This window comes from Hoplias malabaricus, chromosome 12 (assembly GCF_029633855.1).
Source record: "Hoplias malabaricus isolate fHopMal1 chromosome 12, fHopMal1.hap1, whole genome shotgun sequence".
Lineage (NCBI taxonomy): Eukaryota > Metazoa > Chordata > Actinopteri > Characiformes > Erythrinidae > Hoplias > Hoplias malabaricus.
The window spans coordinates 29,980,232-30,001,798 of NC_089811.1; the positions used below are offsets into that span (position 1 = coordinate 29,980,232).

General features: G+C 41.0%; 1 protein-coding gene across 1 annotated transcript in view; it reads right to left on the reverse strand.

Annotated features, from left to right (window-relative positions):
• Positions 1-21,567, reverse strand: part of vwa8 (von Willebrand factor A domain containing 8) — an 86,481-nt gene that overhangs the window by 13,245 nt on the left and 51,669 nt on the right. Inside the window, exons 38-40 of the mRNA XM_066686468.1 lie at positions 8,252-8,360; positions 7,717-7,873; positions 1,425-1,533 (exon numbers count right to left, since the gene is read on the reverse strand). Of these exons, the coding sequence (XP_066542565.1) occupies positions 1,425-1,533; positions 7,717-7,873; positions 8,252-8,360 (375 nt within the window). The remainder of the gene's footprint in view (positions 1-1,424; positions 1,534-7,716; positions 7,874-8,251; positions 8,361-21,567) is intronic.

Consider the following 21,567-nt stretch of genomic DNA (forward strand, 5'->3'; position numbering starts at 1 on the left):
AGATAAGAAATTCTCAACCAGTGGGATGCAATGCACCGAGGGACACAAATGGTTTAGAGCGTGCCAATGAGAGTACTCTGTCATAAATATCGGTGAAAAATTAACTGACTTATTTAAAAAAAAAAAAAAAAAAAAAGAAAGTGGTGAACCATATCATATTTTATATATAATTTAAAAAAAATTGGCCCTTGCCTTAAAATACAGAAAAACAAAATATAATATCTCAAAGTTTTAATCTTCCCCTCACTAGAAGCTGCTGAATGAAATGTGCTGTAGAAAGATTCTAACTAATTGACCACCATTTTCAGCAACTTATGCAGAGAATTAGAAATATTTCGAAAAAATTATCTATTAAAGAAAAGGGTTTCTTAAGAGATAGATAGTGATAGATATGTAAGCTTTGATGTGGAAAAATCTGAGAAAACCCCTGTCATAGACAGACCACACAAACAATGGGCCAGCAGCCATATCTTTATCACAGATGCAGGTGAAAGCATTGCAGACATCTTTCAAAAGATACTGAACGAGGCTATGAATGTGTTTGGGTGTGGGGGGTGGGTGAGACAGAGAGACAGACAGAAAGGAAGATGGATTAGAGGCAGAGTGATTTAGGTAGGAATCCCTGCCACAGATAATGTTTTCTCATAAACATGTCTGGTGCTGCAGAAGTGTGTGTGAGATGCTGCCAGAGAGGAACCTGATCCTGCTGCCTGTCCTCCTCCTCTCTGCACAGGGAAAGCCCAGCAGAGCTCAAGAAACACAGACAAAAAGACACTCCTATTCTGCTTCACTGCACTATTGTGGCCCACGCTACCGGACATCCACTCACAGAGGTCACTTGGGGTAGCAAAAATATCAATGCGGGTCTCTTAGGGTCAGGATCGGATTGTTTTGTGATTTGTGTAAATCAAAGTAAGAGGAAAGAGATGAAGCTTCATTGTTTGAGAGTGTGTTCATACACATGAAAAGAAGGGAAAAATGGAAAAGCAGAAAAAGGTTTTGAAACACTGTACACACCCTCACAGCCACAGATCTCCCACTAGATTTACAGCAGTCTGTGTATACTTATATGGAGTCACCACACACACACACACACACACACACACATACATATATATATATATATATATATATATATATATATATATATATATACTGCATTCTCTACTTTGCTAAGAGTGAAAATGATGTCCATTGACAATGGTTTGTTAAATTATTCTAAAACCCATGGAGTAACATGCTTTGCAGGACCGTACGTGGGATAGTTAGTATGTCATTTAGCTCAGGTTCTCAGCCTTAATATCCCACATAGATCTTCCCAAATTAATGATCTTGTATCATTATAAAAGATGCATTAATTGGCCTATAAAATCAATTCTATTCCTTTTACTAATTTTGTGTGCAAATCGATATGAAGCATTTACCTGCAGGCTATCCAGAATGATGCGAAGGGACTGGATCTGACGTCGGACTGCTCCAGAGAAACGCTCATATGTGGCTGCGTCATACTCACTCATCTCAATCTCCTTCAGCCTAAAACAGACAACACAAGCAGTGAACACCAGATGCTTTTCAACGGCACAGAAGGTTTGGCAATTATTTAAAAAAAAAGCTATTATAGAAGGTAATGTATAAATGATTTCCTAAAGCAACTTTGAAGTTGGACAAGTATTAGCTATGATTATAGTATTCATGCAATTAACTCTTAGTTTAAATATTACATATAAATTCTCCACAATACCACTTCCCCAAATGACCACAGTTTCACAGTTCATGACAACCAGGATACATAATAAAAATAACAACACCGTAACCATGGCAGCAATAACAGAAAAACCATAGCGGCAGGCCTGTTTTAAAGATAAAAGAACTGTGTAATGTTGTGATGCATACTGGCACACGTTTGCCTTGTTAATGCCAGGGATGACATAAATCAGCACTTACTGAATGAATGCGTAGGGAATGTTTTCTTGGAAATAACTTCTAAATATGTAGCTTTGATGATCAGAGATGAGTTTAAAGGGATTAAATTAATGACCGGATTGTGGTTTTAAGAAATTGAAAAAAGAAATGGAAGCTAAAATCATTACAAATTATACTGTGTGGACATCATATTAAATATTATAGATTAGAATGGGTTCATATGGGTGCAACCAAACAAAAGAGACCAATTCAACCTGATTTATTGTTACTGGTGGCATTCAAACTTGACGTACAGGCAACAAAAATAACTCCAGATTTATTACATGTCAGACTTGTAAGGACAAGGACACTGTGGGTTTGTACTGGATTAACTCCTTTTGTACTATGTCAGGTAAAATAATCCTCAATCACAATATTTCTAGCAGGTTTAAACAACTCCAAAGTGCTGTGAATGAATGCTTAATGAAGGGTGTAAGGTGAGGCTTCATGGAAACAGCCATCCATCAAGGAGAACAATAAGTAGAACCAGAGTTGTTTTATTGTTGGCAAGCTCCAGCACACACACACACACACCACACTGTCCCATTCACACTCATTCTTTATCCATTACGTTTACATAAATAGCATTTGAGAAACGTCCAATTCTAAGCATTTAAGAGTTATACACACAGACGAGAAATAGGAGTCTTGCCCAAGGACTCTTCTTTGTAGAAGGCAGCCGTGTCCCCACTACTCTTCACCAACCTTTATATCAGGGCCCTATTGAGGGGAGGGAGTGGTGTGTGTTTGGACTTGGGCCAGGTCCTGATGGTTGCAGCACTGGAGCTCCATGTGTATTTCTCAGCAGGAGTGAGTGGGTGACCAGGTGAGGCATGCTGTAGATAAAGACAGTAATCCGCACAGGCTCATACTAATCCCATAGCACTCTGATCCAGCAAGGGCTACAAGGGCAATTCAGGGTGGTTTGGAGTGGTGTAGGGGGAAGGGCTGCATCTTAGAGCTGTTTGAACTCTCAGAAGGGAAGCAGAGCATAATATGTGTGGTCCACAGTGCTGAATGTGTGTGTGTGTGTGTGTGTGTGTGAGAGAGATCTCAGGTGTGCCGGTCGTATGCACACGGGCTCTTATAGGCGCGACATCAGAAGAGGGTCTATCTCATCCTGTCACACTGCTACACACTGTTTCACGTCAAAAGAAACAGCCCACCTTCATCTCTCACTGCCATCTGGAGCAGATGTGTGAAAAGGCAGCTTTGACAAGCCCCCCATGGGCCGACTGTAGCAAGGTATTCGACCCACAGCCTCCATGGTTAGAGTAGGTCAGGGTTAGTGTGATAACCTTCAAGCCTGCTCAGTGACAGTGTAGCAAAATCGTGTTATTACAAAAAAGCAACTGTAGAGGGAAAAAAAAAACATTTAAATACATGTGGTATAAGTGAATATAGCAAAATGATTTGGTCTCACATTCTGACACATGCAAATGAAAGCTGTTTCCAAATACTGCTATTTTAAGCTTTTGTTCTGATAGTGATGAACTATTCCCTGCTCTGCTTTGCTGTCTTTCTCTTCCTCCTTTCCTCTCTCTCTTTCTCTCACACATACACATTTAGAGTGGTGAATGGCTGTGGGTTTCCTGACTGGCCTCAGAAGCTCACATTCTTTGTGCAGCGTTATTGGAGAAGGGACAGGCCACGCTGCTATTTTCTCCTGAATTCCAGGCTTGTCCACAGACCAGAGTGAAAAGAGGCCAGCAGGGCCAGAGAGAGAGAGAGAGGGGTGTGTGGGGGTGGCTGATACAGTGAGAGTGAGACAGTGAGAGTGTCAGAGAGACACAGAGAGTAATGAGAAAGAAAAATAAGCACAGACAGAGAGAGAGAGAGACAGTCAATGGTCAGGACCCTAACAGGACCACCTCAAAGAAGCTGTATTTTAGGTGGTAGATTGTTCTCAGTGCTGCAGTGACACTGCTGGGTGGTGGTGTGTTAGTGTTGCCCTGACACAAGTGGATCATTCTCAGCAGTGCTGCTAGAGTGTGTAAACACGTTGCCACTACACTGACACCTTTATTAGACACAGCTACCTCGTTGGTAGACAACAAAGTCAGAGACAGTAGCACATCTGTTTCTGGACAGTTTGTGTGAGTCATTCTAGGTTCATTCTGGGTGATCATAAGACACTGCCCATAGGACACTGTTGGGTGGATATTTCTGGTCGATGAATGCCAGCAGCACTGCAGTGTCTGATCCATACATACCAGGATAATATACAGCACAGGTCAAATGTTTGGACACACCCACAGAGAGGGTTTTCTTTGTTTTGGGTCATTTTCCACGTATTGTGAATGTACAGTACCAGTCAAAAGTTTGGACATCTTCTCATTCAATGGTTTTTCATTGTTTTTTATTATTTTCTACTTTGTAAATGAAAATGGAAGAAATTAGAACTATGAAGGAACACGTATGGAATTATGTACTAAACAAAAAAGTGCTAAACAAACCAGAAAATGTTTTATACTTTAGATTCTTCTAGAACATGTCTGAGACCATAACTTGGGTTGTGCAGAGGTAGGGATTGGTACACAGTTCGCTACAGTGAATAGCCATACTCCACCAAAGATTAATGCGAGGATGTGTCCAAACTTTTGACTGGTACTGTAAATACATAGATTTAAAGACAAAACAGGAAAAGCAGGAAACGTTTTTTTAGAAAGAGAAATATTGGGGGAGAGAGGGAGAAAGAGAGAGAGAGAGAGAGAGAGAGAGAGAGAGAGAGAGAGAGAGAGAGAGTGAGAGAATAAAAACCTGACTCAGCTCAAGAAGTTTCCTAATTCTGTTTTAGATTTTCAAAACAAGAAACCACGTACAATTTAGTAGGTCATCATCACTGTCCTCTAATGCTCTGTTCAATCAGTGTGATTCTTTGACTTTGACTTTTTTGCTTTTACATCCCAGTCAGTTTACACACAAAATGTACATAACGTCCCACATCCTGTGAAAATCCCCTCACAACCCATTTTTACTGAGATTTGGCTATGGAGAATGTGAAAAGGATGTAGCTGACAACTGCATGTAGCAGTTTTCTCACAATGCAGACTCTGAATGATGAATGAGTAACCAGAATTTCAGACTTTAATATATTGCACCCATATATAAAACTCGCACATGTAAATCAGACTGGTGTTTCCCACTTACAGACTAAATCTGGGAGCCCCCCAGCCCCACTGTCCCTATCCCATGCTGACTGTTGTATATTTAATCGCGTTGTAAAAATATCCAAATTTCATCAGAACAAGTACCACCAAGAAAATATCATAAATTGCAAATAATATTATTAATTAAGTCATTCATTCATTCATTTACATTTAAATATCCTCCACCCAAAAAGGTGCTTTCCCTGCCGAGACCCCCAAATACTCTGCTACTGTTTCTGGTAATCTGTCAGTTATTCGGGATAGACCTGCACTGAACTGCATTTCAAACCGTGGATTCTATATTTTGAAATATCTTTATTCTCAGATCATTCAACTGCACTACAAATAGATTATGTCTATATGGATCTTTAATGCTGCTATTTATATATACTTGGCTGCATTACTTAAATATCAGGTGTAATGTGCTGTGGTCCTGCGTTTATGTGTCTGTGTTGTTTGGCATGTGCTGCTTTGGGTGTGGACACAAGAGCATGGTGGGGCCAAACAGGCAAAACAGAAGCTTCCTTCATGACCAGGCCCCTTTCACACTGCTCTGTACGTTGCCCCCCTCCTCGCTCTCTCTGTGTCTGTCTTTCTCTCTCTCTCTCTCACTCTGTCTCTCATGAATTGCAGTATTCATGAGGTGCATATTTGGGATAGCTGGCTCTGATGTAGCATTCTGTGGGTTCTGGTGCAGCTGGGAGAAAAGTTTCTCTCCTGCTTTGATGATCATATGTCTTTATTATGTATTTATAATATATTCTAAAGGGCAGCACGATGGCGCAGCAGGTAGTGTTCAAGTCCCGCTCCGGGTGACTGTCTATGAGAAGTTGGTGTGTTCTCCCTGTGTCCGCGTGGGATTCCTCCGACGGTCCAAAAACACACATTGGTAGGTGGATTGGAGACTCAAAAGTGTCTCCAGGTGTGAGTGTGTGTGTGAATGTGTGCGTGAATGTGTCGCCCTGTGAAAGACTTGCACCTAGTTACCCCGGGTAGGCTCCGGATCCATCGCAACCCTGAACTAGATAAGCGGTTACAGACAATGTATTAATGAATGAATATATTTTAAATACATTGTATAATAAACCTTTAAAATGAGATGCATTTAGAATATATTATAGGTCCATAATACAGACTTAGGATCATCAAAGCAAAAGACAGAAGAGAGAGACTTTTCTCCCAGCTGCACCAGAGGCGATTGCTCTAAGACTGCAAGTGAAGCTCAGCTTCCCCTAAAATGTCAAAAAACACATGATCAAATATATACTGTTGTGTGTACATGTCATTGAATAAATATGCACTACAACGCAATCAACTTTTGTTCAGAATCAGCTTCTTATCGCTGGTAAAGACGCGGCTTTCCTCTCAATCATTCCCGCAGCTTCACATTGATTTAAACAGTGAGGACGCCGAGCGTCCACAGAGTTCAATAGCGAAGTGCAGTGAAACGAGTCATTGGATAAATGCTGGGGTTTGTCCCGTCCATTGGACGCTCAGCGTCTCTAGGAGTCTATAGGGTAGTGGGCTGGCCTCGGCTGGCCCGGACGCTAAGCTTCTGCATGACCTGTCTGAGGTTGAATCCCTTTTTGATTGACAGCAAAATGAGCGAATCAGCGATCCTTTGGTGTAAAGATCTGTGGGAGCATTACATTTTCATTCTGTTCTGAGTTGAACCGGAGACTTTCTTAAACCTCTTAGCGGCATTTTCTTTGTTAAAAATGACTAGCGACAAATCGAGCTTCTATTTCTGGTGGGTTTTTTGTAGCTGCTTGTGTTTGGAGACTGACTTCTATCACTCTTTCTGACTTTTATTGCAGTTTCTGTCCAGCGGGTGCTGCTGAGCCCCTCCACCGTCACAAAGCACTCACAGGCGGACACACTTCACATGGGCCAAGACCGTTTAAGCAGCCTAGCTCTGCTGGCCATTGAGAGGACACTAGTCAAGTCCCTGGAAAAGACGCCTTGTTGGTACGACAGGGTCACAGATCATTTTCTTAAAAAGAAACGGAGGGTAGAATTTACGTATAAATAAACCGACACATTTTATGATGTAGGCTGCAACTGAGCCTCCCCTCCTTGAAAGACCAGCATCCGCCACTGAGCTGCACCCATTATGAACATTGACATTCAGTTGTGTACACATAGCTTGTATAATCTGTGTAGAAAAGGAAAATTAAATGGAACACTCTAGAGCTGTTACAGAATATTGTAGATTAGAGAGTTGTAGATTATTTGAAAAGTGTACACAACTGAATGTCTATGTTCACAATGAGTGCAGATTCACTAGTTACACTGGGGTGGGGTGGGGGTCTACGCTTTTGGACACACTGTTTAAACACATATTATATTTTTAAAAACCCTGATTCCAAATTTAGATTGTTATACACACAGATTCTAGCCAGAGCCATTAACAACAAATCCACTGTGGCCTGTGTGCCCATAAACAGCTCCTACTTTAATTCTTGTTTAAAACTGAGAAAATAACAGACATGTACGACTTGTTATGGAGGGTCCATTTAGAATCCCAGGAATGGTTTCTGATGCTCTGATCATGGAAACTTGGAGGGACTAATCGTTGTTTACAGAGTTGTAGTAGTGAACGTACCTTTCTTTGAAGGCTTTCTCCGCCATCTCTCTAGCAGCTCTCTTGACTTCGTCTGGCACAGCATCTTTCTCTGCCTGGGACACCTGGTACACTTTGTGGCCAGCATCCAGACGGTATGGACCTCCTTTCCCACCGAGCCCTGCTGTGTCCCTGCCGCCTACAGCACAACACAGTACAGTACTTCAGAACTGACCCTGGAATAAATCATTCTTGTAATTTATAAGCAATTAGTCATCATTTTTACCATCAGAAAGAAGAAAAAAAGTGTATTATATATGATATTATAGTTAATCATTATAATTTATATATTTTTATGTTGGTAGGTGGATTGGTGACTCAAAAGTGTCCATAGGTGTGAGTGTGTGAGTGAGTGTTGCACTGTGAAGGACTGCCACCCCCTCCAGGGTGTGTTCCTGCCTCGCGTCCAGTGATTCCGGATAACTGAATAAGCAGTTGTCAGTATAATGGCCATTTCATAACATGCAGAAGAATCACTTCAGAAAACCTCATAACTACTGCTGAGAATGTAACCTACCTGTGCCTCCTGCCCACTGATTACCCCCTACATGAGGTGCATTCTTGGGGTCAATTTTGCCATGTTTCGGTGAACTGACATCAAGACCACTGTCTCGCTGAATGGTGATCTAAAAACAAGGCAGAAAACATGCAAACTTTACCAATATGGATCAGTTAATAAAATACACTTGCCACACTTATGCAGACTGTCAAAAAGACACTTTATGAGGAGGTCGCTGTAGCATTCAGAGACTTGCTACACAGATTCAGTGGGATCAGGGCATCTTAATTTAAAAACGTAAATAACATTCAAGTGTTTTCAAAGCTATCCTTGCTGAGTGATTATATACTAGACCTGTTTTTCTTGCAGCACCTTTTGGCAGTTAAATGCACATTACACAAAACAACTGTTTATGGAGGTGCTGCATGTAAGTGAAATGACCTCTTCCTGTCAAAGTAAGTGGTTCTTTAACATGATGAATGAAGAAATGCTCCAGATTCTTTGCAGACCACACTGCAAATAGCTCAACCAAATTAGTGTTCTAAATAGGCTCTGAGAGGACAGAGCCGTCCATGTCTCAGGAAAGCCCCTCATCTCCACACAGTTTTGACCTGGAACAGACACGTTTTGTACCAGGCTTATTTCCACAAGCATAACCATTCTCCCTACACTCTCTGATCTCCTGTCATACAGGCTATTAAAAGCCCCAGCCACTGGGTGGCTTTTTGAAGCCCACACACACACACAGGTTTAAAAAAACTGGGACTTTCTCATGACCTTCACACACTCCTCCACATTGCATGCTATTAGTAGTTAACGGGATTGCTATAGCGCCTTATGAATGGCCAAAGCATATCTGTGCCTCTCCTTTTTAAGAACCCCCCTCCAATGAGAACAATGGCCATTAGTCCTACACCATGCACTTTTCAATGAGATTCAGATAGCTATCAGTACTTCACAACTCTCACAGGTTTACGAGGGGCTGTTAGTCCTGATAAGTCTAAGTCACAAATAAACAAATAAACTGTGTTGTGCTTAAACAAAAACCAGCGGGTCATGAAGTCAAGATGAGGAATGTAGAAAAAACTAGGCACAAAGTGGCCAGCACATTTTTGCTGGTTTTTTTTGCTGAGTCATGTTGAGGAGAACTCTCCAAACAGTCCTGTATAATCTATGAGGAACATTTGTTTGGGGCACACCCTTTTTATTTTATTGACCAGTATTAGTCTCAGAAGTGGCACAAGTCCCCCAGTCCCTGAATGAAAAGGTCAGTAACATGAGCCCTGGACGTCTCACATCACATCTAACGGAAACTCCCTATAAAACATTTTAGAACATTTCATTTTGAAGGATATGTAAATAGAGACTTCATAATGCATGCCCAAGTACTGAATAATTATTCATTCACTGGCAGGACAAAACCTTGGTAACTTTTGGAGAAGGTAATTCTTAAAGGTGAATATGAGTTATAACGGGACAATATATTTGGACCATAATTATTGGCCTACTTGTCAGGGCTGCCGCAATAACCTCAAAACATTAATACAGCGCTATTAACCAGCCAACCGCAAGGAAAGGAAAGAACCGTCAAAATCGCAGTGTATACATGCTTTCCCTTTCATTGCATGGTCTTTCTTGTTTTACACGTTTGTGTGTGTGTGTGTATATATAATGAATGTTTTCCCAACTATTGGCATCTGAACGACTGAGTGTCAGTCTTCATTTTATAAAATGGACACAATGGCAGCAAACCTAGTCACAAAACCAAATGCAACGTCAACAGGTTGGGAGAATTTCAGCTTTAAACCAACTGAAAAGGGTGAGCCAGGCAATTCAGATGAGGCAATATGCAAAATCTGTACCAGAAAGGTCGCCGTGAAACAGGGAAATCTGAAATTTGAGATCTCATCTAGGTACCTGTAATCCAGCTATCGAAGCCCAACTGCCTCCTTCAGACTGGTTCCATGTGACAGTTAGGAGTGTAGCACTAGAATCAAGTTGAATTAAGTAATTGGGGCAATAATATCCCATATTGCAGTTTTGAACCCTGTTAAAATACAGCATGGGACTTTCACCACCACAACCCTACCTACCTGTTATAAAATCCTTACCAAATGTAGTTTGTCATGCCTACTGTCATTCGATAAAAGACAAAGCTTTAGCACCATGGTTTAAATATATATTTTTAGTAAAAACATTTTTCCCTTGATCTAGATGAATCATTTGTGCCATGTTTATTATCTCAGCACAGTGTGACATCAAATACAAGCACACTTTCCGATTCTGCTATTAGGAACATATTACATTTCATTTTCTTGACTAAAAGAGGCAGATTATTATAGGAATAATTATTGAATATTATTATTGACTCTGAAATTTCAGAAAAAGGTGAGGACATGTCCCCAATGTCCCCAGCGTAAATTACGCCTTTGTGAATAGTGATACTGTGTGCTGGGAGTGTGGCAGTTTCCTTTCCAGCATGTTTGTGATTGGTACAGGCTATAACTCAACAACAGCAGCACAACTGTAAACAGAGGTGGAGCTAGTGTGAAGAAATTATGAAAAACTGAGGCCACAGACAACTCTAATCCCCCTTCAGAGCCTTGTGTGCAACAGTGGTAACAGAGTAAATTCATAACGTCCTAAAACCGTTAAATCCTGAGAAACTATTTATTTACTTTTCAAAAACACATACTGGCAGCCATTTTAAAATCCCTTCATTAAGGAAATCTAATGCAGAGTGTGGCAAAAAACATGCCACAAAAATCCCAGTCAGTTGTGTATCAAATTCGGTGCAAGTATAAACAAAATGGGAAACTGAAGCAGACAATACATACAAGTAGGCCAAGGGAGAGTTCAAAGCCTCCGTATAGAAATACGTGCATTTGTGATTAAACAGTCACATTCCATTCAGTGAAACCGGGCTTTAAGAACAGAGTTGTTTATACAAGATAAGAAAAGTCCTGTGTCGTTTGAACAATGTGGTGTTTTGACCAAAGCAAGTTAACTGTGTCAGAGTGTGGAAATAAATATATAAAATATATAATATGTCCTTTTAATTAGAGTTGTCCTGCATGAAGCCAGAGTATTCATCTATTAAACAACAATTTTGTTTTGGATCCATGATCTGCTTATTTGCTATGAAGTAAAAAATCTGTGTCATCATCATCCAAGAGTGGTGACTCCCTAATAGTTGCTAGGGGTAACAAGGGGTTAAATGTGCTTTTTCATTTGAGTCAAGCTGCTCATTTGAATTCATAGTTCTTTTAGGAATATCAGTGAAAATCCCTTAAGGCAAAACTTTCATAAGGAAAGTTTAACTCAAAGCAGATCTTCTACTGGATCTTCTCTTCTGTGCCGATGACTACTGCCTCAGGCTTGTGTGGATTGGACACAGGTGTGGACACAACTACACTAGACTGAACTGGTGCCAGCACACACTGGTCATTATGCTGGAGTAGTGCTGCTATGCAAAGGGCAAGAGAGAGGTCTCCTGAAACCCTTGAGGTCTGCTTACACTGCAACTTAAAGGAACTGTAGCATGACACACACACATACGCACACAAAGAGGTCACACCCTTTCATTTCAGCACACCTGTGAGCTCACTGGTGGTCTGCTGACCCTGAGAAATCCTTCTCTGAATCTCTGAAATGATTACTTGATAGGATATGGAATACGTGTTTTTCACAGTATAGAAGTGACCCACAGCTAAAAGAGATTTTCTGTTTCTCACGATCCATGTAATACAAAACACATTCAGTGATGCTGAGGTCTGGACTTTGGAATATTGTCAGTACATTGTTTTCCAATAGCTTTATTGCTTGAATGTAAATTTGATTCTTACAAGTTTGTGTGTGTGTGTGTGTGTGTGTGTGTGTGTATGAGTGACTACATGAGTGTGTTATGTCTTGTGATAGACTGGTGCCTCGTCCAGGGTGAACAAAACAAGATAAAGCAGTTACAAAAAATGTAATAAATAAATAAATAAAAGTGTATGAATGACCGAGGTTATCACCAACATTTTTAACAACATCATAATAGATAATAGTGTGTTTCTTAAACAGGCAGTATTCAGGTGCTCAGTACAAGCATGGCTTAAAGATCATCAGCCTTCTGGACAGAAGTGAATTGACAGCAAGATAAATTAAAACCCAAAACAAAATGCCTGCTGATGCTGAAATGTAAATCTGCTTCGCTCAGGTTCAGAGGTTAATTCAGATTCTGATGCTGTACGTCCACATCCTGGGTGTGTCTGTGCAGAATCGGAGACACGGAGGATATGAATGAACGGTGAGGTCGAGAGGGGACACACATGCTTCTTATTTCCCCGGAGGATCAGTGACAGAACAGTTTAGGAGGACGTGGTGTGAGAGTGCATGTGTATCTGACGTGGCTTTGAATCAGCCAGCATTTTTACATCATAAATATCAAGCTGTTTTATCTCCTTCCAGCCCAGAGATGGATAGCTAATGATGAACACACTCCATTGATAAAGCTACAGCAAGTTTTAAAAAATATTTGTTTCATATTTTCTTAAGACTGACATATGGGTTTCTATAACGTGGCAACCTCGACACTTTCAACATTTAGTTTTAGAAAATAAAAACTATTTTTGTAAGGTTATAAGGGGCCTGGGAATGAATGTTTCCCAGTTCTATGCCTTGGATCTGTAGAAAAAATGAGGACATGGTGAGCTAAGACTTTCCCATCCCTAAACAACTGAAATTCCCTTGAACAAAGCACATAAGCCCTAACTGTATCAAGGGACTCAGAGGTGGCTGCCCGCCACACAGTTTGTGTGTTCACTGCTTCAAATCACTAATGCGTGTGTGTGTGTTTTCTGCCACTGATGGGTTAAATGCAAATTTCATTGTACTACTGTACAATAATGATAAAAGTCCTGTTTCATCTTCCACATTCCTTTTTTCATATAATCATTCAATAATTATAATCAATTCAATAATCATTATAATTACAGGCAGTAAATGTAATCAACTCCAATATATTCATATTTGTATTACAGCGAGTGTATGTTTTACAGGGTGTAACAGAGATCGTATATTGTTACTGGTGTTATTAATAAGTGGATGTGTGGCCCTATGAATCATCTGCCTGTATCACAATTTACAATCTGTATACACACTCTCAGCGGGTGAAAATTATCCAGGTGTGTCTAACCACAACAAGTGTCAAAATGATTTCTCTAAAAATGTGTAGTATAAGCACTCAGTTATAAATCCTGGCTCTCCAGCAGTGCCTTAAGGCAGAAAGAGTGGCAGGAGAAATAGACAAGAAGTACAGAAAACATGGGGAGGTCCCTTGCAAGCGCAGATTAGGACTGATCAAACAGTGAGGCATAATCACATCTCTCAGAGCCTAAAGAGTCTCTCTCTCTCTCTCTCTCTCTCTCATCCCACCATTGTGTTGTTTGTAAAAAGTAGAGATTAAATAAATAAAGTAAATGTATGTTTTCCCTGTTTTATCCAGGTTAATGTTTATATATCTCTATATCAGGCTACACCACAGTGCACCTCACTGTACAAGAACACTGGAACATTTTTTCCCTAGGTGTCCCCATGTCACGTGATGCCACAAAAGGTAAAGGCTAGCACATGTGACGCTAACTACCACTTCTTTTGAATGGCTGCTAATACAATGCCACTGGACAGCTCAGCACACTTGGAGGCATTGCTCTGAGGGATGGGGGATAGAGGACATTCTAACCACAGAGAAAGTAAGGCCAATAGTGCTCTCTATGACTCCAAGTGCAACATGGGTGAGGGAGCACCCCTGGGAAAATTAATAACCAAAACGATTGTTAACTGTATACAAATAAATATGTTGTTAAAATATAAATGTATCTATATCTATAATCTATAAATCTATAAATTTAAACTAGGTGGCACGGTGGCCCAGCAGCTAGTGTCGCAGTCACACAGCTCCGGGGACCTGGAGGTTATGGGTTCGAGTCCCGCTCCGGGTGACTGTCTGTGAGGAATTGGTGTGTTCTCTCTGTGTCTGTGTGGGTTTCCTCCGGATGCTCCGGTTTCCTCCCACGGTCCAAAAACACATGTTGGTAGGTGGATTGTCGACTCAAAAGTGTCCGTAGGTGTGAGTGTGTCTGTGTTGCCCTGTGAAGGACTGGCGCCCCCTCCGAGGCAAGTAGACACTTTTGAGTCGCCAATCCACCTGCAACGTGTGTTTTTGGACTGTGGGAGGAAACCGGAGCACCCGGAGGAAACCCACGCAGACACGGGGAGAACACACCAACTCCTCACAGACAGTCACCCGGAGCGGGAATCAAACCCACAACCTCCAAGTCCCTGGAGCTGTGTGACTGCGACACTACCTGCTGCACCACCGTGCCACCCCCTAATGAATAATTGAATGAATTAAATTAAACTACAATACCCTTTTCCAGAAAAGTTGTGACATTTAGCATTGGACATTTTGGTACACAATGCAATGGTAAGAATCTGTGATTAGTTAATTGTCTTGAAGCTGTATCTGACTGACAAATGCATAAAGAAAAGCTTTACATTGTTTACACTGAAAAAAAAAAAAAAAACGAACCCATTTAAAATTTAAACCCTGCAACACACACACACACACACACACACAACCATTCATGCAGAAATGATTAACGCTGGGTAGCGAATTCATTAAAATAAACTAGGACGACATGGCTCTTTTCAGCACACAACTCCAGTACTAACACCAAATCAGATCAGGAACAGCCTATAACTGATGCAGGGTGCAAACATGTTGTGTGATCTGTTCCCCACAGCCCTGCCTACTTAAAGCTACAGGGATGGCCACGGGACAAAACAGGAGCCACACCACCCCATGAGCCTACCGTCCTGGTGACTCTAATGTCAGATGGGCAAGGTTCCACAAATGTCCTGTGGTGCGCATTGCATTTTAACTCTCTAACTGCACACCAACACACTGCTGCTTTCACAACACACCTGCACTGCCAGGGTTTGTTGCCCTATTCAGGTGACACTACTGCCTTTATTATCTGTGTCACTACATTCACAGAGACTGCCTCCTGGACACAATGTGCTCAGCTCCTCTAAAGGGGACGGGTCCTCCACTCTGGCCTAAGCTTCAACACCATTCACTTAAGTGTTCTACAGTCTCTGGCTCCTTTGCAAGATCCCACAACTGACAACAGTGAAGCATATTCTTTGAAGAAGGCAAGGAGGACAAACACACACAACTATTTAACTCTGAACTTTCATGAACTGTTTCTCCTAAATAGGGCAGACGCCCCAGCTGGTCTACTTTCAAATTCCAAATAAAAAATGTGCAAGCTCTTTTATGCTTGCTTTATATGGGACATTCTCGCTAAAGGCAACAGGAGACATCTTTAACTGGGCCATTCTTCTAAATTAGGCATTTCATCCCACTTAATGTATATTTTCAGATCAGTCACTGTCAGTAATGATGAGGGACATCAACCTTGATGGCTACAAAAATGGCAACATAAGAACTCCATAAACCCAGAGGCATGCACCCACACACACACACACACACACACACACACACACACACAATCTATGCTTTTCACAATACAATCATTGTTTTACTATGAATGTGATTTTCTTTTACAGTCTATTTGCCTCCCTAATTTTACCCTTGAGCTACACAGTCCCTCATTTTGATGGACTCATAACTAGTTAAAGCAGTGTCGCGCTGCCTGTCTGATCAAAAACACCATCTGGAGAAAATAAGCATAGGCAGTATACCTGGGGGTGCTTCAGTGTGTGTACGTGGAGACAACAAGCACTTCATAATCACTGCCCATTTAGCTTAAGCATGGAGACTTTGGTTATGAAGGCAGTGTGTTGTGATCTGCTGCCTGTTCCTATGTCAGAAATCTCAGAGACCTCTCAGTGTTTACTGACACAGAAGTCTGATGTTAAGATTTGGAAAACGCACACAGACTAGATTTCTTCGAATTTCCTCACTCCTACACAGGGCCTCTGGAGCTTCTGACCTCAGGGATATGCAAACACACGGCAGGAGAAAACATACCTTCGTAAAAAAAATGTATGAGCAATGTCTGATTTTCACTGTGATTTTTAAATAAATCGCTCTTTACTAAAGCTTCACAACAATCGTATTGATCAGAGTGGATTGAAGAGCAGGATTTGACTTATGTATTTGATAGTTTTCTCTTCTTCTCATTTATCTTAATGTATTTTAAACACCCAAAACAGTGATGACATCATAAAAAGGACTGTGAAGGTTGTGTCCGTGAGGTATAGGACATTTATTACCAGTTTTGTCGTTTCAAGACACTTGAAATGATATCCATGAAGGCACATTACATTTTTAATTTAAATGTAATCTACTCAGAAACAGCTCCAGAAATTAGACATTAATTATACGCAGAGTGGTCTATGATGTTGCACAAAACACACACATAAGCACATTATTTTAAAAGGCATGGTGTCTCATGGCATAGCACAAGCAGTATAAACTCTGAGTACCATAAGATAATTGCTATATAATTAAAAAAAAACTTCTGTATTATTATAAAATACAGTAAATTAGCAAACACAGTTAGTGTCAACTCCAGTTTGAGCAGAATATCTGCAGAGGAGCATGTCCACACTGCAGCAGGACCACACGCTTCAGCGGGCATGGCAGAGGCCTTGACAGGAATCTGAGGAATGCCCTGCTCGGAGCCTGCTTCTCCATAAAGGAGCATAGTGGCCTGGTCACTGGAAAGCCACAGTATCCAGCACAGAACCCACACACAAAGCAAAACAATAAAGAAAACACACAGTACCAGCTACTGAACCCCTGAGGCCCACTGGGGGCTCTTCATTATATCACAGGCAAGTTCTCTCTTGCATTTCCTCACTAATGCCACTGGGAAGGCTCAAATTATGCAACATTGTCTGCCACTAACAAACACTGTGGACATTACGCTGTAAGCCCAACCATTGTGAGATCTGAAGATCTGAGCAGTAGGATGAGAATAATAAACCTCAGCTTGACCAAGTCACTTCAAACGTACTTCATAAAAATGTCGAACTGCTTTGAACGAAACCCACATGCCATCAAATCATCACTTTAACACTGATGGCAAGTGTGGCATGGAAATCTGGCTTTACTGGCATCACCCTTACGAATTAAGCTGGAACACAAACACAACCCTCTCTGAGAGCATGGGTTACACAGGAGAAACAGTCAGTGAGGTCATATTTCTGTTTAGATGCCAAAGTGTTAAGATGATTGAAATCTTCTTGCCCTAAGCAACATCTGAATGGAAACAGTCCATCCAAGTATATTAAAGACAGAGACTTGTATCGTACAACACACTTCTAAACACAACCCATGCCATTCCAATGATATACAATATTACACAAATATGGTCCACCAATATGGTACACCCATATATATATATATATATATATATATATATAATGTGCCACAGTTTTGTACCATATTAAATCCAGCAAATGTACAGTAACTGAAATATAAATGGGCAGAAATATGCACTGTACACTACTTAATAAACTAAATATAAGAAAAAAATCTCATGTGAATAATAAAATTCTATAAATATAAAATCTATATTTCCAGAAAGAATCTGAAACCACAAACTCATACTCAAATATCTTGACCCCGTAATATCAAGCTAAACACAATGATATTTTGACCATATCATGCACCACTACCTAGTAGCCCTCTGTTTGTCCAGCTGCTGGAGCTCATCACACTGTGATAAATGAAGCCCTGCTTTCAGTATCAGATGCAGGGGTGGGGGGTAAACAGGGGTGACAGGGTGGTGCTGGTGACACTGATCATTCCACAGACATGAGGGCAAGAAGAGAGTGGTCACTACAGCACGACTTGTGTCTGCGTCAATGACCCGGAGCCACATGACCACGGCTCCTCTTACACGCCCTCTCCTAAACACACACTCACGCACACACAGTGGCTGTGTGCAGCACACCTGCTCCCTACATGGAGAGTGTGTATACAGCACACAGACTAATCTGAGGCTCTGATCTGCAGACAGAAGACGGAATGTCCTGGAGGTTAAAGGGAAACTGTCACCACCTCCACAACCCCACACCCCCACATCTTCTTTTTAATGTCACACGACCATGATAATCATTTGCAAAATCCCCCTCCCAAACACCATCAGCAGGTGACACCCCATCCTGTGTCATTATGACCTACTTGTTCGGCAGATATCTCAAATAATAATTAGTAAAAAATCATTAGCGATATCTGCAAACAGAACGGTTGTTTATGAGGTACATTATACAGCTACATGATTCATTTTCTATGGCAGATACACACCCCAAAGCACTGCTCCACACCTAAGGGGCTTTATATCACTCTAGGCCCGGCTTTCTGACACCATGAAATCATCTTGATTTTGAACAATTGATTTTGTCTTAAATCTTTCCAGTTTGTTGGTAGAAATAAAGGTGATTTTTTTATTTTAATCATTTCTTTCTGAGTCTGGAATATAAACGTTTAATGTGAGTAGATGTTTAATGTACTGAATTGCAAACATGTAAACATAATTCATTCAGTATCTCACAATGTACTTAATGCTCTATGAAATAGCAGTTGATTGGCATCACAGAGCTGACATAATGATGTTTAGGTTTGGAGTCCTGACTCTGAAGGGTTAATCAGAGTCATAATACAGTGCCTTTAAAAACATGGAAGAGATGCGGTGCATAATCATCACAGTCATCATCATCATCATCCTACTTCTCTTGCTCCACACGGAATGTGTCATCTGCTATCTAATACCACTGTGAGTGTTTCTCCACTCTAAGGCTTGGTTCTGGTCAGAGGTGAGTCAGTGTCCACTCACTTCGCCTCAGACTCTTTCACACAGAGTCTCAGCTTACACCTGAATGACTGACTTTTGGACTGACTCTCTCTCTCTCTCTCTCTCTGGTGCTGATATAAAGTACAGGAAAGCATGCAGCTCTGTCTCACAGCAGAACATATATGGCCGTCCTAGTGAGGAGCGATGACGTCAGAGTTGAGTGAATGGCAAGAATAGGCCCCACATTCCCCACATGGTTCCACGGCCATACACCACCTCACTAATGTGTATGGCGCTGGTGATTGTATACAGTTAAATCAGTCCATTTCCATTTACAGTATTTGTATCCAGCGTGAAACACAGTTTAAATCATGTGACATTAATGTTTAATCACGGTAATGCAGTTTTAGAGGTTTGCTCTGGGACTCTGTTATAGTGTGTTTTGCGTACACAAGTTAGGTATCGAACACTAAACTGCCAAGAGGAGGATAGCTGAGTTACCACCTGGTATTATTCCTCAGGTGAGAAAGTCCTCAATTACAGACTTGTGAAATCCCCACCAACATAAAATTGTGATTTTCTGGGGGTCTTCTTATGTACTGGTGATAAATAGATCGGAGCCTGAGGTGTGGAACTCTAAGGATCTCTATATTTTGTTACAATTAGTTTTATCAATAAACCTCAAAATTCATCGTGATTCAGCTCTATAAATACAGTGGAACCTCTACCTATGAACTTGATCCATTCCGTGACCCGGTTCGTAAGTGGAAAAGTTCGTCTCTCGAGTCAATTTTCCCCATTTAAAATAATGGAAAAGCAATTAATGCGTTCCAGCCCCCACCCCCCGAAAGTCGTGGTTCATTGGTGGAGGCAAAAAATATTCTAAGGCCCGGTTCGTATCTTGGAAAGTTCGTTAGTATAGGAGTTTGTTAGTAGAGGTTCCACTGTGTATATATATATATAGGGTTTGGAGTCATATTATTACATATTATGAATGTACAGTTCTAGTCAGAAGTTTGGACATCTTCTCATTCAATGGTTTTTCTTTGTTTTTATTATTTTCTACATTGTTAATGAATATGGAAGACATTAAAAGTATGAAGGAACACGTATGGATTAATGTAGTAAATATATATTTTTTATACTTTAGATTCTTCTAAGTAGCCTCCTTTTGCTTTAATGACAGCTTTGCACACTCTCTGCGTTCTCTCAATAAGCTTCATGAGGTCGTCACCTGGAAAGATTTTCAATGAACAACTTTGGCCTCGTCAAGGCCTTGTTAATGTGTTTGAGACCATAATCTGGGTTGTGCAGAGGTAGGGGCTGGTACACAGTTCTATACATTGAATAGCCCTATTCCAGCAATGACTAATGGGATGTGTCCTAGGTTTTATGGCCTAAACTGTTCAATGATCACCTGTAGACAGATCCATTACAATGTTTTGATGCATTTTTACAAACCTACTGTAAAACAATGGAACTGTACTTCCTCCTTACCACACCACAGATATTACCTCAAGTACCTTGGTGAACAATACGAATGTAGAAACAAAGGCAGACATTCCATAGGCCTGACATCAATGTGTGTGTGGCTGGGGGTGTGTGCTCTAATAACGTGGCTTTAATTAGAGAGAGGACTGAAGCTCTATAGATAGTGGAAAGGGGGAGAGCTGACAGAGTGCGATGAGCTCATCCACTCATTCATGGGATTAGTTTGACAGGGCAGTTACAGCTTTTTTCCATAAACACTGGATTAAAAAAAATCTAAAACCTATGGAGCAGATTTGGTAACATAGGTGGAGCAGGCAGTTTGAACCAGACGGGTGGCCAAATAGTTTTACTTCATGTATTTTTGGGCTGGTACAACTGTAATCCACCTGGTTTTGATCACAGACAATAGAGTAATCATGTTTAACTGAGACAGCCTTACTCTTCAACAGCAGGGCTATCCTGAGTGAAGAAATCTTATGAGAAAATAGGAAAGGTGGAAATGACACAAATATTACTCCATTAACTTTGCCCAGGCATGTCCCCACAGATTCAACACCAAACAAAGCTTCTATCACTCAAGCTTTCTTACTGTATACCTAAGACATGAGGTTTGGTATGTTTTCATTCGGAAGTACTGACTGTAATCCGTATTAAATCTGAGTGATAAGCATTCGAGGTCCCTTCACCAACATAATGTCACCCCTCCTGAATGCAAGCTCTTTTAACAGAAGGGAAAGTTTCTTAAAATGTCTCTGGATGTTGCTGGGAATCACACCATTGCCAACATTAGCCCTAAGCTTCCCACAATGCAGTATCTGGACACATGACGGCAGCCACGTCAGTGAGCAAGAGGCTGATTCACTCTGTCTGGGGTCTTGCTCATAAATCCACACCAAGGCAGGTTTAGCTGGAGAGAATGAAGGGAGATTTACAGGCTCATTAATCGGAGAAAGCCTGAGACAGGGTGAAGAAAAAGGGGGAGACACCTCGAGCTCCAGGAATGCCCAGCTAATGTCCCTAACAGTGGTG